Below are 16,150 nucleotides of genomic sequence, written 5' to 3'. Positions count from 1 at the left end.
GTGCTGTCCACCTTCGACTTTTGTTTGTTTTTTTGAAACTGAGTCTCTCACTGAACCTAGAACTCATGATTAGGCCAGGCTGGCTCACCATCAGCCCTGAATATCTGCCTGTCTCCACCCCATCCCTCTTCTCTCCTCAGGGATTACAAGTGCATGCATGCAATCACACCTGGCTTTTAACATGGCATTGAACGCAGGGCCTCATGTTTACATGGCAAATGCTTCGCTGAGCCATCTGCTCAGCCCTGGCCTTCTTTAAAGACCTCTTCATTGTTCCTTGGGGGATCTCTAAGCAGTTTAATGTTGAGGAAGTTATACCAGTAAAATAAGTAAAGCTTTAGAATACATAGGAGAGAGCCGGGCAGCGTTGGCGCACACCTTTAATCCCAGCACTCTCGGGAGGCTGAGGCAGGTGGATCTCTGTGAGTTCGAGGCCAGCCTGGTCTACAGAGCGAGATCCAGGACAGGCACCAAAACTACACAGAGAAACCCTGTCTCAAAAAACAAACAAACAAAAAAACCCAAAAGAATATATAGGAGAGAATTAGAAGTGAGAAGGAAACAGAAGAAAGCTTAGTAGGTTCCTTGTTTCTTTTTTTTTTTTAAATTTTTTTGATTCCGCATTTTTTAATGTAGAAGCATCACATTTCTGAGTGAGAAGCAGGATTCTGTCTGCTTGGAGATGTCCTAGAGAAGGTCCCTCTGAGACATGAGTTCCTGAGGCTGAGCAGCCTGTGACAAAGCTTTGAGGGGAATGTGTACCACAGAGCCAGCACTGAAGGCAAGAAAGACATTAACTACATCGTTGTTCAATTTTACTAGTACCAAAAGGCATGCCAGAACACCGAGAGGTTTCATTCCAGACATGGTGGGCTTGAGTGAAGTCACCATGATCTACCTCGGGTAGGAGATGTTTAGACTGTAGTCAGATTTTTCTTTGGACTACCAGCTCACAAATAATGACACAGACTTATTATGAAATCTTGGCCTTAGCTTTTAGAACCTACTTAAACTAACCTATTTCTATTAATCTATGTTCTGTCATGTACTACTTCCTCTGTGTCTCCTCATGTCTCTCACACACCTAGACTCATCTCCAACTTCCTCGCTCTCTGCCCAGAAGTCCCGCCTATACCTCCTGCCTATCTATTGGCCATTCAGCTCTTTATTAAACCAATCACAGCGATATGTCTTCACATAGCATACAACGATCCCACAACATTGGATTGTGGCACACTACCACCACCTAGTGGCTATGTGCTGCCATGCAGCCCTTCAAAATAAACACCAGTAAGCCTTCTGTGCTGGAAGGAAGTTGAGAGATTATCAGGCACTGTAGCCCTCAGCAGGTGACACGATGGAATCACCCGTGCAGGTTTTGACAATGCACCATAGATCCTTTACCTTTAGGGAGACAGTTCACGGAAACTCACGAGTTTGAGCAATATGAAATAGTTACACCCATAACGTCCTACCAACGTGACTACCTAAACACGAGCTGAGGGACAATGATAATGAAACAGGCTAACATGGGCAGCAGAAAGCCCAAGAGGCTTCAGCTCTCCACAAAGAACCATAGGCAACCAAAGAACGCCAAGAGCCTGAGAAATAGTCTTCCCTGGGGACGAGCACCAGTGGTTATCCAATACCAAATGGACGGCCCCGGAACACATACATACAAGTCACATTATACAGACTGAGTGGGCTGTATTTAGGAATATATATGAGTGTGTGTGTGTAACAATTGAAATGAGTTTGGAAGAATAAGGAAGGGTATATGGGGTGGTCTGGAGTGAGGAAAGGGGAGGGGAAATGATTTAATTATATTATCTCAAAGTAAAAAAGTAAATTATGTATATGTGTGGCCCTGGTATGGTTGAATGTAGTGTCTTGGAGGCCAGAAGAGGACATCGGATCCTCTAGAACTGGAGTTTACAGGGGTTCTGAGTACTGGGAACTGAACTCTGGTTCTCTAAGAGCAGTATGTGCTCTAAACTGCTGAACCATCTCTCCAGCCCCACGTTACCTTGTACTTAGAGCACAGTTTTTGAGCTTTACTTATGATACCTGCTTACTATTCTTTGGGCGTGTCTATTCCCTGGTACTTTTCAGAAAACGATATGGTTATATATATTGAATTTGACCATTGGGTGGGAGTGTTCCTGGGTTAGACCTGGGGCTAGGGTGTTCGGGAGAAAGCTCATACCTGGATTCAAGAGCTGAATGCTAAATGTCAGGAAATTCAGTCAACCCAGTTATTAAACCTAACCACTAAAAAACGATTATTAGGATGTGTGCTGCGAGTACATTGGAAGGCTGGCAACAGCTGGGGATACTGAAGTACCGGTTATTTCTTCCCGACTCTCTAGCCAGGCTGTGTCCTGGGTAGCTGGCAGTAGCCTCATGGTGGACTATTTACACCATGGAAACTGGTAAGCTTGGTTGATTGGTGGCTGTCTAAACTGAAAAGGTCATACAGAAAGTGACCTCAATGCAGACTGAATGCGAGAGTGTGTCATAACTGTGGCCATGGAATTGGGGAGAGCAGAGAAAGGTGGAAGTATTCGTCCAGAATTTGAAGGTTACTAAATGATTCAGCAAAGTTGTTCACATCTTCACTGACAAAGATGTGAAGTTCCAAAATGCGTCTGTTTTCTCGCTTTCTTATTCATATATGGAGATGAAATTATCAACCCAAATTCAGGTTGAAACTATAGACTTTATTTCCTCCATCCAAACTGGGGTACACACTCATCTAAGACCCAGCGCTGGGGTCTTCCCTGCCTATCAGCCCCCCAGTTCTTCACCCTCCTGATAACTAGGTAATGGCCACCTGTCCAGGCATCTGTCTCCCAGACTCAATCCTCTTCCCAAAGCCACACATAGACCAACCTAAACTACTGTGTCCTAGCTCCCCCAAGACCTCTGTCCCTGCCATAGCCTGGAAACTCATAATCTACGTGCCCCTCCCCCTTTCTCTGGGACCTTCTCTGAGCCAGCCCATCCCAGGCATATTCCTACTCTGAATTACCTCTCTAGTTGTGTTACTTCTGTCTCGACTGCCTTCTTGGTTCAAAATCATTCATTCCGATACTTGTTGAATCATGATGGGGTGGTGGTGGTGGTGGGGGCAGTAACAGTCATGTTCTGAGCATGCTTCTAAGTGCTGTGCAGGACACTTCATTAACTGTATGTAAAGCAGCAATTTGCATATCTGTTTTACAGACAAGTTTCAAGTTCAGAGAGATGGAGCTATGTGTTCAAGACCTCACAGCAAGCAGATGACAGGAAGTGCCAGATTTGGGTTCCTGATTCTAGGTGCATCTTATTCCAAAGGTCACAGGTTTTTGTTTCTGTGGTGGGTGTGCCAAAGGTCAACCTTGGGGTATTAACCTTCAGGAGCTGTGTTTCTTTCCCTCCCTACTTCCCTCCTCCCTCCCTCCCTCCCTTGCAGGTAGGGGTTTGTCACTGGGCCCCAGGGCTCACCAGTTAGGCTAGGCTGACCCCAGGGATTCTCCCATCTGCCTCTCCTAGGAGTACAGGTGTGTGTTACTGGGGATCAAACTTGTATAGCAAGCGCTTCACCAATGAAGACATCTCCTCAGCCTCAGGTCACAGAAGTATGGAGGACAGATGGGAAAAAAAAAAAAAAAAAAAAGGCCCCTAGCTGCTTCTCAGACCTGTAGTGAAAGTCGCTGATAATGATCAAATCCAGGTTGAAACAGGGTCCCAAACCTGGGTTTCTACATAGCTGGCGAAACTAGTCTGCTAGATCTGCCTCATAAAAGTCTTTGAAATATCAGGGTTATTAATGGTTTGGCCCAAGCATGTGGGCTGGCGGGACAATGAACTGTAGGTCTGGTGGGGAGGTACTCAAGAGTCTTACCCTTGGGGTGGGGGTGTCCCCTCATACTTGGGGCTGCTTCTCCATGAAGCACAGGCTGCAATACTGATCTGATGTTTGGTCTTTTGACAATTTTCACGTAATGAATTGATTCCTACAGTTCATTAACATACCCACTTCCACTTCTGTGTACACATATGTCTTAATTAGCTGCTCATTGGCTGTTTAATTACAAGAAAACAGCTGACAGCTGCCTTGTGGAATTCTAATGGCAGACGCTTTGGAATGGCTACACATTTGCTTTTTGACAACCAAGATTTATTCATGACTCTGAGTTATCGGGAGTGCTCCTAGGCCTGCCCAAAGCATTGCGTTTTGAAATTCAACTAAGACTTGGAATTTCAGAAGACTTTACAAGTGGGTTCTATGTCTGCCTTTTGTTTTATTTCTGGGGCTGGGACGAGCCGAGTCCTTTATGTAAAACGATGCCCTATGCCCCAATTTTATTTTTTTATTTATCCTGGGAGCTTTCTTTTGAGAATGTTCAGGAGGGTGAGGATGAGTGTGGGGAGCAAGTGGAGCAGCAGGACAATGGGGGAAAGATGGTAACTGTCAGTTTTACTCAGGGGAAAGGTCATCCATAGATTGAGGCTGTGTAGATCAGGCTGGCCTTGAACTCAGAGATCCACCTGCCTCTGCCTCCCAAGTGCTGGGATTAAAAGCATGCACCACCACCACCAGACGGGCTTGAGACTCAGGTTCTTCAGACAGTCTCATGTGCACCAGTTAGCTGGTGTACAGGTCCCCTAGCCAGGCAACCCTACTCAGGGAAACTTTCTTCCATAGATATAACCCACCTCCTCATGGAACTGTGTGTGCCAATGAGCTCTGATGTGAAGCTGACCTCACGGGTCCCATTTGTAAATGGAGATATCTGCTAGCACCTGAGCTCCAACATTCTCAGATCCAATCCCAGGAAAGGCACTCAGTGCCCCCAAAGAGAACCTTCCAGAAATCTAGCAGGGAGGATTTCCACCTACCACACGGCCTTGAACCCAGCGTGTTTGTGAGTGGAGGAAGGACAGTAGCTACTGAGACATGTTTAACAGGTCATTTGGTTTTGTGGCGCTGCAGATTGAACCGGAAGTACTCCATTCACCTCATCACTTACACGTGGCAGAATGGAAAACTTTGATGGTTGAAGGGGGAAGTAACAGCAGCCTTTCCCAAATCTAATTTTCATTTTAAAAGGTTGAACTCTAATCCAGGACTAGGCATTTTAAAGCATTAAAAATAAAAATATTGAGTATGAAAGCATTAATGTTGAAAACTAGACAGAACCAGCTCAGGGGTCACAGTGACTTTTTACAATCAAATAACAGCAACAAATAGAATTCATGAAGAGCTATTTGGGCCTGAAGGGAACATTGGTTAAGCTTCTTTCCAGCCAAGCACATACAAAAGCTCCAACATACTTTGACAATTTCTTCAGAGGGGAGAAAAGTGTCTGTTACATACTCTAGTTATTTCATGAGAATGCATATATGCAGAGATGATTGTGAATTTCCCTGTTACTGGCTGAAAGAGGAAGTTTCACATAGGACACTATCTTAGCTATAAGTCCTGACGAAGTCAAGTCTCAGATAAATGAATCCTACTTGGCAAATATACTATGATGTAAGTGTATATATATTTTGATTTATATGTGTGTATATAATACACTACCCACCTCCTCCTTACATACCTACTTGATGTGTACTGTGGTTTTTCCCTCCTAATTATACTGCCAGAAAGAAAATCATTTATGATTAGCCATGGTGGGATCACCTCCACCTGGTTAAAATTTGATAATTAATGACAGTGGCAGAAGTCTTTTGACTTCACTGTAACTAGGGAAACTGTAATATGGAACAGGTACCGTATCCCTCAAAAATGTACAACACTGAATAGATTACACTTTGGTGGCCTTCACTGTGGGAAGCTACCTGAGCAGAGGCTCAACCAACAGCTGAAAGCCATTTCAGCATGGAGGTGTCACGTGGACAGGATTTGGAAGGGATTCCAGATGATAATAGGATCTTAACTGCTTTTAGCCTTGCTGTTTGTTTTTCTTTCCTCCAGAATAAACACTGGGCCTTGAAATGTACCGTGTGCATGTGGAAATGCATCGGTCCTCTGCCACTTGAGGATTTACTGAATAGCCTGTCACTAGTGAGCCTTTCAAATTGCTAAAGCATAGCACCCAAGTCACCCCGCCCCTGTATTTCATATTTCCAGCTACTGTATGCTACTGTATGTCAGTTCAACACATAGAAGAACCACAGGGGCACAGTGGGCAGGCTCAGGGAGGGTTGAGCTTCTTGGGCAGAATGGAAGGACCTAGGTGGTATAAACACCTGGGTGATACGCCAGATTTACTGAGGACCACGACAGAGCAACAAACGCTGTGGGGATAGGAGAGGCTCTGGTGCTTCTACCACGGATACAGCTTTGGGGACGCAGGCTGAAGTTGAGGCCGTGGTTACAGACAGGTCATTTGCATAGCTAGGTTAGTATTTCAACTTTCTTTTCATGTGTGTGGGAGACATGCAGAGGCCACAGGGGGCTTTTCCACTGTTGCTCTTATTGCCTGAGACAGATTTGAGCTCTCAGGATCTGCCTGGTTCTGCCCCACCAATGCCAGGGGTCCAGCACACACAGCGGCATGCAGCATTTTCGTTTTTTAAACATAGATGCTAGGTCCTTATACTCGCAATGCAAGCAGTGTTACCCACTAAGCCTTCTCTCCAGCCTCAAATATTTCATATTTATTTTGGAGCTAAGGACCAAACTCAGGGCCTTGCGCTTGTTAGGCAAGCGCTCTACCACTGAGTTAAATCCCCAACCCCAAGTATTTCATTTTTAAAAGAATTTATTTCAGAGAGGCCAGATTAAGGAAGAAAAGGGTGTGGGATTTTTTTTTTTTAAAATAAATCCAGTACTATGAGGCCTTTGCCACAGCGATGAATAATTCAAAATTCCCCTCAGTAACAAGTTTCCCATTTCTAAAAGGTGGGTGGCCTTTTAAAGTACAAAAGGATTTGGTGATATGCAAAAGTCCCAAGCTTTGACCAGTGAGGTGGCTTAGTGGGTAGAGGGACTTGCCACCAGGACTGATGGCTGAGTTCCTGGGGCCCACATGGTAGAGAGAACTGACTTATGCAAGTTGTCTCCTGACCTCCACATGCATGCCATGGCATCTGCACACCACTTTCCTGCCCCAAGTAAATACACGTAATAATTTTTTAAAAAAATCCATCTTCACTAACCTGCAGTCTAGATGATATATTTACATATATGTAAATCAGCAAACGATATTATGATTAGCAGTGAGGGGAACAATTTTAACAATTAGGGGCTAATCTCCCCTAGATCTCTCAGCCATTACGTATGTCTGCAGGAGATTTTTCTATTTTATGACACAATATATTCTTGTTTTCACTAAAGGAATGCAAACCAAATTTGCAAATTCTCCCGCACCCCCCTACCCCCAATCTTAAAAAGTCTCAGGGCTAATTTGGGTCTAGCTATAGCTGTCTCCTAGGCCGTTTGCATCAAATAACATTTCTCCTACTCATTTTGTGCCGTTTTTACGCTGTCTCAGAACTCTTCCCATACAAGCAGAAGAATTTAAAACTTAGTCAATGGAAATTTGTATAAGTTTGGGGGCGTGGTCTTGGAATGACTAAGCATCTCTGTCTTCCGTTCTCACAGTAAGCCTGTGTCCCTGGCCCCATGGTCACATCATACAAATGGTCACAGTAGCAATAATAAAGATGCTACTCATTCAAATGACTCTTTTCTGTTCTTTGGGCTTTTATTTAAAAGCACCTCCTATTCTTGGAATAGTCCGAACAGGTAGGAAGGGCAGGTGCCATGGCTACTAAATAGAAAAAACTGAGTCATTAAAAAGGCTGAGATATGTCCCAAACAGTGTGGGCCAGTGGCACCAGGAGTAGAGCTCAGTTCTATAATTTAACCAGGTGCACTAACATCTGGATACCAACAGAAAGACTTAGTCATATCCATGTGAAACTTGGAAATACCTTCTCATAAATCCAGTAACAGGGCAATCAGAGGTCGTGTGTGTGTGTACACCAATGGATGTCAGAATAGGATGTCAGTGTCCTCTTCTGGAGCTCCCTGCCTCATTCCCTTGAGACAGGGTCTCACACTGAACCTGGACATCCCTGTTGCTGCTAGGCTAGCTGGCCAGTAAGCTTCTGGATCTCTACCCTAGAAAGCCGGGGAAAGAGGCACGGGTGGCCATTCTTGGATTTTTCACATGGGCACCAAGGGATTTGAATTCAGGTTTTCATTCCTGCACACAGAATGCTATTACCCACTGAGCCATCTCCCCAGCCCCCGAGGTAGCTCATCAGTGCAACAGATTCTGGTCCCTTGCTCTTTATTCTCCTGCCATGTTGATGGAGGGAGTAAAGTATATGTAACTGCTGTAATGATAATTGAACATCGCAGTCCTGACCACACCCTGTCATCATCACTCAGAATCTCAAGGAGTTGAATTTTTAGGCAGACTGGAAGTAAAAAATAGAAATGGCAAAGATGCCCCGTAACATGAATAGAAACAACAACAACAATTAAAACAGCTTACCTTGCAGCCTTCACACGTAATGACACCATAATGGATTCCTGACGATTTGTCTCCACAGATCTTGCATGGAATAATTTCAATTTGAGCTGCAACAGAAGCATGCAACCAGTTAATTACATTTTCTTTTAAACACCTTATAAAAGCGTTCCCCGATCAGCATTTGTATAGTGAAAACTAATAACCTGCTAAACATTATCCTGCATTAACTATTCATTGCTGAACTGTGAGGGTCCCCCTAGAGCCCTGGACTAAATTATGGCTGCTCGTTATATAATAGCTTTTGGGTTATTAAAATGGGTCATTTGAGAAGGTGTTTAAGAGCCCACAAGAAGACTGGAATCAGCATTTCAAAGGCTTCCAGAACTGGAGAGTTCGCAGTTTAGGCCTCAGAGCAAAGCCGATACTAAAGTGTGTCCCCTCCCCTCCCATCTCATTTTCCATCATTATTTTTAAAAGGTCATAAATCTGTCTTGGCTGAGCATGTGGCTTTTGACTTGTAGAGAAAAATACACCCCCCAAAAGTCAGGTCTACTTAGGAAAATGATTCAGTTCAAAATATTAATAAGTTACATATGATAGGAAGGGCTCCTCACTCATCCTTTAAAAGAATTAATGTAGTTGCCAGGTGTTCAAAATTAGTTCATTTTTGTACAGCCAAACCTCTCAGCCATAAAGTTAATATCCTGCCTGAATTTAATAATGATGAATTTTGCCAAACAGAAAAAGTTGCTTCTGAATTTTTTTTATGGTGGAAATTGATTTTTCTTTTGGTGCAGCATGCATGTATTTTTAGGCAATTGATTATTTAAAGCTGCTTGCCTCTGGAAAACCAATTGATTAAGATATCAGATCAAAGTTCGAAGTCCTGGCTAGGCATCTATTCATCTCTAAATAAACACACTGTGTTTCCAGTAGAGTCAGAAAAAACAGAATGGAGAACGGAAATATACAGAATAGAATACATGGGAGGAAAATCCCACGTTTAACTCATCTCTTAAATAAGACTTCTATATGGAATCATGGAGACCAAGACTGATCTGCAGTGATGGCTATGGTTCCATTTACCTAGAATGTTTTGTTGTGCTACCTTTATATTCCAACATTTTCACCGCTGGCTATCACCATAGCGTGTTATCTGCCGAGTTAGACATGCAGACAGAATAGCAAGTGCCCTAGCTAATTTCATTTTATGCAAGTATTTGTCTGGGTAGCTTTGTGCCTTCCACAAAACAATGGTTACATCCAGGGACTTGGTTGCACGATGTGTGCAACACACACAAACACACGACTTATTCTTTACTAAGGCCATACCATATCCAGGGATATTTTCTGTAACCACTGACTTTGAACTTGATGCAATGATGTAATGCCATATCCAGATACACGAAGTTCCTGGATTCAAACTCATTATAAACTATGCAGTCTGCTAACCCCCTTCCAAGAAGATGAACACAAGCGTGTGGTGACTTCAGCTATTCTAGAAGGAAGGTCTTTTCCCTATGTATTTTTTTCAGTACTTCATACCATGCTTGTTCATCCAAGATTTAGGTGTGTGTGTGTGGGGGGTGGGGGGTGGTATATGCACGTGACAGCAGTGCCCACAGAGACCAGAAGAGGGCATCAGGTTCCCTGGAGTTGGAGTTGTCACAGGCGGTTGTGAGCTGTGACCATAGGTGCCAGGAACCGAACTCAGGTCCCTTTGGAAGAGCCACAAGAACTCTTAACCAATGAGGCATCTCTCCTGACCAGATTTAGAGAGTGTTCAAAATCATCTGGAGGCCTGCTGTCTCACAATGGTGTTACTGGAACTTAGAACGTTTAGAGCTGTATTAACAAACATCCCATTTCCAACCGTGCCTTGTTTGACTTCCTCGAGGGATATAGCACAAGGCCCCGTATTGAGCATTCCTCTCAACATCTTCGGTAACGTCACGGGAAAGGCAGTCTGAGTTATGCTTGATGCTTTTCAGACAAGGGGCAGAGGGAAAGGCATCTAAAAAGTTCTGTCAGCCCACTCAGTCCCAACCTGGGTTTTCTCACATGCATGAACTGGTCTATACCGAGAACTGGCTGCCTCCACCCTGACCTGTGAGGAAAAGAATAATTAGGTGACACGACTCAGTCCACCTACTAAGCAGAATTTATCTGAGAAATAAAGACAGCCGACCAGGAGCTGCCTTCTGGCCCTGCTCCACTTCAAACTATCACTGAAATGACATGAGCAGCCCTCGACGCCCCTCCACCCCCACCCCAGTGTCAGTCAGCATCAGAACCACTTGAGGCAAACTGAGCAGCCCTGCTCATCTTCAACCTGGGCCTTTCGAGAATCATCTTCAGGGCACAGGGGCTCAGTGGGTGGACATCTGTCTTGTAAGCAGAGGACTGGAGTTCAGATCCCCAGCACCCACCTAAATGCTTGGTGGGCATGGCAGCCAGTCTGTAATTCCAGTGTTTGGGAGGCAGAGACAGGAGAGTCCCCAGAGCACGCTGGCTGTCCAGACCAGCTGAATTGGTGAGTACTGGGTTCAATGAAACGCCATGCCTCAACGCAGAAATAAGCTAGAGAGAGGCTAAGAAAGGCGCATGACACAAACCTCTGGCCTTCACATTCATGTACACACATGTGCATCCACACAGATGCAAAACAACAAAATCATCTTCAGTCTGTCTGAAAGATGGAAGATACGTCTATCAGTTCTGTATAAGAATCTGAAGGCCCTGGGCAGGCTATCTAGGGAGACTAAGTAACACTGCCTGAGTCAAGTTGGGATGTGACTGCTACTGCTGTGCTCTGGGGTGGACTTGAGAGAGTACTCAGAATGCTTCTAAAGGGCTACTGAAATGTTATATATAGGGAGATTTGGTGGTATGCTCATGATAGGGGGAGGGGCTAGAAGGATCACCCCTGCCTTAACACCATCCTCTAGGAATGGCTCATGGCCTGACTGGGGGAGGACAGCAACTAATGGCCGCACAGCCTCCCGTGGCTGGTATTGCTGGGTCAGGGCTGGGGGCCTGAGTCAGGCTTTCGCAGCCTTGGTCTTCAGTCTTGCGTAAGTTCAGGTCTTTCAGATCTCAAGGCTATCCAAACCCAAGCTGATTGCACAAGTTTACACAGAGGCCACAAAGCTAAGAATGAATGGGCGCACGTAGACTCACTTGTCCAGGATGCGGCCATTTCCCTAGACCTTTGTTTCATCATGATGTGCTTAGCCCCAGCGGGCAATGTAGGCTAAAGAATTGGAGTTAGAAAAACTTCTCCAGGAACTGCCCAGGTGGGGACCAGAAGGGTCTCTGCAGAGCAAGGTTCAGCTCTTTTGTTTGGTCAGCTTAAACGGCTCTCTTGCCGACACCCCCCCCCCCCCCATGGCTGTCTTATCTCAGGAGATATTTCAGCCCTGAGTGCTCTTTGGGAGTGACGAAAATGCACCTGCTCCTACCACAAGTCCTCTGAATGTCATCTGATCACAGGATCACACGTGTTGACATTCCCACAGCAAACATTTGCAGCTGGGAACAAGGCACTCACCCATCTCCCCATTCAATCGCCTCAGCCGCCCCAGCCCTACTTACTCTCAGTTGACAGACTCAAATGAATCAAAGAAAAGAAAACCATAGTCAACGCCTCCCAGACATTTCAAAAAGATGGCGGCTTAGTCCCACCAATTTAAGTTTTCCCTTCAACGGGAAGGATAAGAATCCCTTTGCCTTGCATCCCTCCAGCCTTTCCGTTCTCAACCAGGAAGCCCTGTCTTCTCCAAATAATACTCTTTCCACACAAAGGCTGTGTCTTAGCTCCTGTATCTGCTACACACATGAACTTGGCCAGCATTCCAAAGCATGATCTCTGTCGGACACCACCATGGTTGACAATCACAAGTACACAGACTAACGGGAGCACACGTGCATGTCTCCCAGCCAGTATCACTGAGCAGTAGATCCCTGGAAGCCAGACGTGGCTGTATGGCCCCAGATCAGCCTCCCAATGAGCAACATTGCTATGAAAAGGTCTCGTTTGCTCACACTTTTTTTTTTTTTTTTTTTTTTTTTAGCCCTATTGCCTAAATAGTTTGCTCTTGTACACTCTACGTAATTCAGGCAGGATCTCTACACTTGCAGAGGCAGATTTCTAGAGCTGACAGTAGGAAGCCTGAGAATGCCAGCGTGCTAACTGATCACATGATTCTTGAGCTGGGTGGTCACTTAGCATGATATATTATATATATGTATACACACACATATAAAGTTTGCTTTTTATTTCTAATCTACAGGAGAAGTAGCCATCAGTTCTTCCAATGGGTGAAAAGACTGCATAACTAAGCAAATGTGACTCTGGGGCCTGCAAGGTGGCTCAGAGGTCTTAAAGGCCTTTGACACCAAATCTGATGACTTGAGTTCAGCCCCTAGGACCCACATGGTAAAAAGAGAGAACTGACTCCTGCAAGTTGTCCTCTGACCACCATGTGTGTGTCATACAACATTTGTGCCTAGACACACACAAAGTAACACACACACACACACACACACACACACACACGCAAAACAATTTCTCTTCATACCACCCTGCCAAGCTGAACAGTCTGAATAACTATCAATGAACTTGCACTTGGTACACAATCAATGGAGGACCAGGCGACACCTCGGCAATCTGAATGAGCCTCCATGCCATAGGAACCTGTGTCGGTGGCATTTCCTAGGAATTACCTGCCTAACACACAGCTGAAATTTACCATTCACATTGTGGGCTACCTTCTCCATTTTGCAGAATTCCAGGTAGAATGTTTGACCTTCCAGTGACTGACCTCAGGTTTACCAATTTTTAAGACTAGGCAAATTAGTTAGCCTCTCTAGTCCCAGCTTCCCAGCTGAAGATTTGCTGGTATACTGTATGAACGGCAGCCTCTCTGAACCGTTTCCACATGGTCGTTTTATACACGCGTCCTCTTCAGGCACATACCGCTTGGTTCTTTGATAACTACTAGTTGCTATTATTGTTGATAAGGAGTCCTGCCTCATAGTGGAATGGAAGTCTTTCCTCTGGAGTCTAAGCTCTTTGCGAAGTGGGGATAGAGAAAAGCTGCTTATTTTCTAAGGATGGTGAAAGGCAATTGGTGCTGGCCGCCACAGCAGCACCACACACACCAGCACTTAGCTTCAGCGACAGTGTATGTCACAAATGGTAGTAGGATGTTGGTGGTTTTTCTGTTGGTTCATAGAAAATATGAGCACAACGTATAGACCCGGCTCATGCCAATCATTTTTCACCTTGGGCTCATTTGCACACCATCCTTTGTGTTTGTGGGGGTGCATGTACACATGTATGCATGAGCATGTGGAGGTTAGAGTGTGATGTTGGGTATCTTCCTCCATGGCTCGCTACCTTATTTTTTGAGATCAGGGCTGTCACTGAACCTGGGACTTATGAATATGGCTAGACCTTGAACCCAGGCATCTCTGTCTCCATCTCCCTGTTCTACCTAGTTTTTTTTACCTGGGTGCTGGTGACTGAACTCAGGTTCTCAGGCTTGTAAGGACTGAGTCATCTCAGCACCCATTCTATCTTGAATTGGACTATATGTGTTTGGGGTGACTTTCAGCTTGTCAGGAAAATGGCTAGGGGCCAAACCATGGGTACAGCTATGATACTGTATCTGTCACACATGTGGATGTCAATCAATTTTGCTTGTCTTGCAAAAAAAAAAAAATTGGCAAAGATCCCCTTGGAAAAGGGACTCTGATTTGCACAAATCTGTCAAGGTGGTTTTTCTTCCTGGAAGGCTGAGCATGTGGAGGACATTTTCCTTGCTCTGTTACATATTTCTCTAACATTTGAATTTTTTTTTTACAACCAGCATGTATTACTTTTGTAAGCAGAAAAACCAATAAAGATTAAAAAGAAAAACCCTAAGGCATTTGATTTTATTTTCAGTCAAATGGCCGAGCGAGTCCTTTGTGGATTAGTCACTTTATTTTATCCCCAGTTTAAAACTGCTGGGGTATTAAAGGCTCCTGGAGCTCCCACATGGCACTGCACAGCAGCACGGCCTGTGTGTCAAGGCCGCCTGGCCCACAGCCTCTGAGTCTTCACCCTGGAATGCCTTTGGAAACTTCAGGTTTCTGCAATCTCGGTTCTTCTGGTTTCAGGACCTCCAACATTGGTTGTGCGGGTTGCACCCTACCTAGGGGAGTCCAGCTAAAAAAGGAGAGGTCCATGTTCCAGCTGGACCTGTTGTCCTGCTGAGGAGGCCTCTTCGATTGGTCTGCTCAGAGGAGCTCATTTTGTTGTTTAAACCATCCCCTCGGGTGGGGCCCTCATCCACAGTGTTACAACTTACAGAGTGCTTGCCATGGGTATAGGTACAGGGAAAGGTCAGGAGTCCAGTGGCAACTCTTCTGTCCCTCCTGCCTCGGGAGGACTGACCCATCCTTGAAGTTCACCGAGCACTCTCCTTTTATCTCTATGGTGGGAGGAGAAGCAGCCTGTCACCCTGGACCTGTGGCTTGGAATACAGTGTGGCTCTGTTCCCTGGCCCCCTACATGTGCCACAGTCCAGCTGCATTCTCAGAAAACTCATAATCAACTTGTTTTGCCATTGTGTCTACTAAATATATGCTGCTCAGAATGCTAGCTTTCCCCCAGAAGATAGGCTTTTCTTCCCTTGATTTTGGATTCTTTCACGACAGTACTGAAATCATTGCCACACATCACCAAAACAATTAGACCCCTAATTAGGAAAGCCCTACCCCCTCAATACCCATTCCATAAGCAGCCCCGTCGTCATTTTCCGGCAGCAGGAATGACAGCCCAGAGTTACAGAGCTCTGTGCGGTTTTGAAAGTTTTTGACCTCATTAGCTTGTTTTGACTTCCACAGGCACAGCATCCCCGCAGGAGGCAACTGTAGCATTCCCATTCTACAGATGGGGAAGAAAAGCCTCGGGAGGGTCACGTGAAGTCTCCTTCATGTTTAAATACCCCAGAGCGTCATATACATGCATGCAGGCAGGCAGATAGACAGACAGACAGACACACAACCAATGCACGTGGTATCTCTTTCCTGTTCTGGTTTATTAGGGATCATGGATTTGTTACTCGTGGTCTGCTGCTCTTCAGAACAAATGGCACCAGGGAGGAAGAGCCGCAGAGCCATCTAGCCAAGAAGAGGTGGTGCCAGCCCTCCAACCTGTCCTTGACACCTGACTCCCTGGGTGGCCGCAGGTAAGTCACTTACACCTCTACTTCCTCCACCTATAAAAAGGGAATACGTCTTACCTCCCAGGCAGTGGTGGTAAATGAATGCCTTTAAACCCTCTTTGAAGATGAAAAACCTATATAAACAGGAAGCTTTGGGAAGCTTGGCATATCACTGTTGGCAAGAACCGGGACGCCATGCCCTCACTGCCCACAACAGGTCCACCACAAAGAATCAAAGTACACGGTACTATAATTTGTACCTGTGAGCTAGACATACGTTAAGTTTTAAGCCCTTCATTTCTCGGGGACTGACAGGTTTGGACATCGCTATGATAGTTTCTACCTGAAAGAAAAAGGCCCTTCAGATGGAGAAGTCACAGCAAAGTCGCTGAGCCACACTATTTAAACAGGGCTAGACCAGCCATTTGGGAACACCATTGGTGCCATGATGCCCACTTG

At 45.2% G+C, this 16,150-nt stretch overlaps 1 protein-coding gene across 3 annotated transcripts in view; it reads right to left on the bottom strand.

Annotated features, from left to right (window-relative positions):
• The window catches only part of Rora (RAR related orphan receptor A), a 744,161-nt gene that overhangs the window by 29,592 nt on the left and 698,419 nt on the right, over window positions 1–16,150 (bottom strand). For all 3 annotated transcript variants that reach the window (XM_052713323.1, XM_052713341.1, XM_052713333.1), the window contains one exon: window positions 8,499–8,584. In XM_052713323.1, the coding sequence (XP_052569283.1) occupies window positions 8,499–8,584 (86 nt within the window). The remainder of the gene's footprint in view (window positions 1–8,498; window positions 8,585–16,150) is intronic.

Source organism: Peromyscus californicus, unplaced genomic scaffold (genome assembly GCF_007827085.1).
Source record: "Peromyscus californicus insignis strain IS unplaced genomic scaffold, ASM782708v3 Scaffold_11__1_contigs__length_118956290, whole genome shotgun sequence".
Classification (NCBI taxonomy): Eukaryota; Metazoa; Chordata; class Mammalia; order Rodentia; family Cricetidae; genus Peromyscus; species Peromyscus californicus.
The sequence above is the reverse complement of the archived record's forward strand: the minus strand, read 5'-3'. Positions and strand labels throughout refer to the sequence as shown.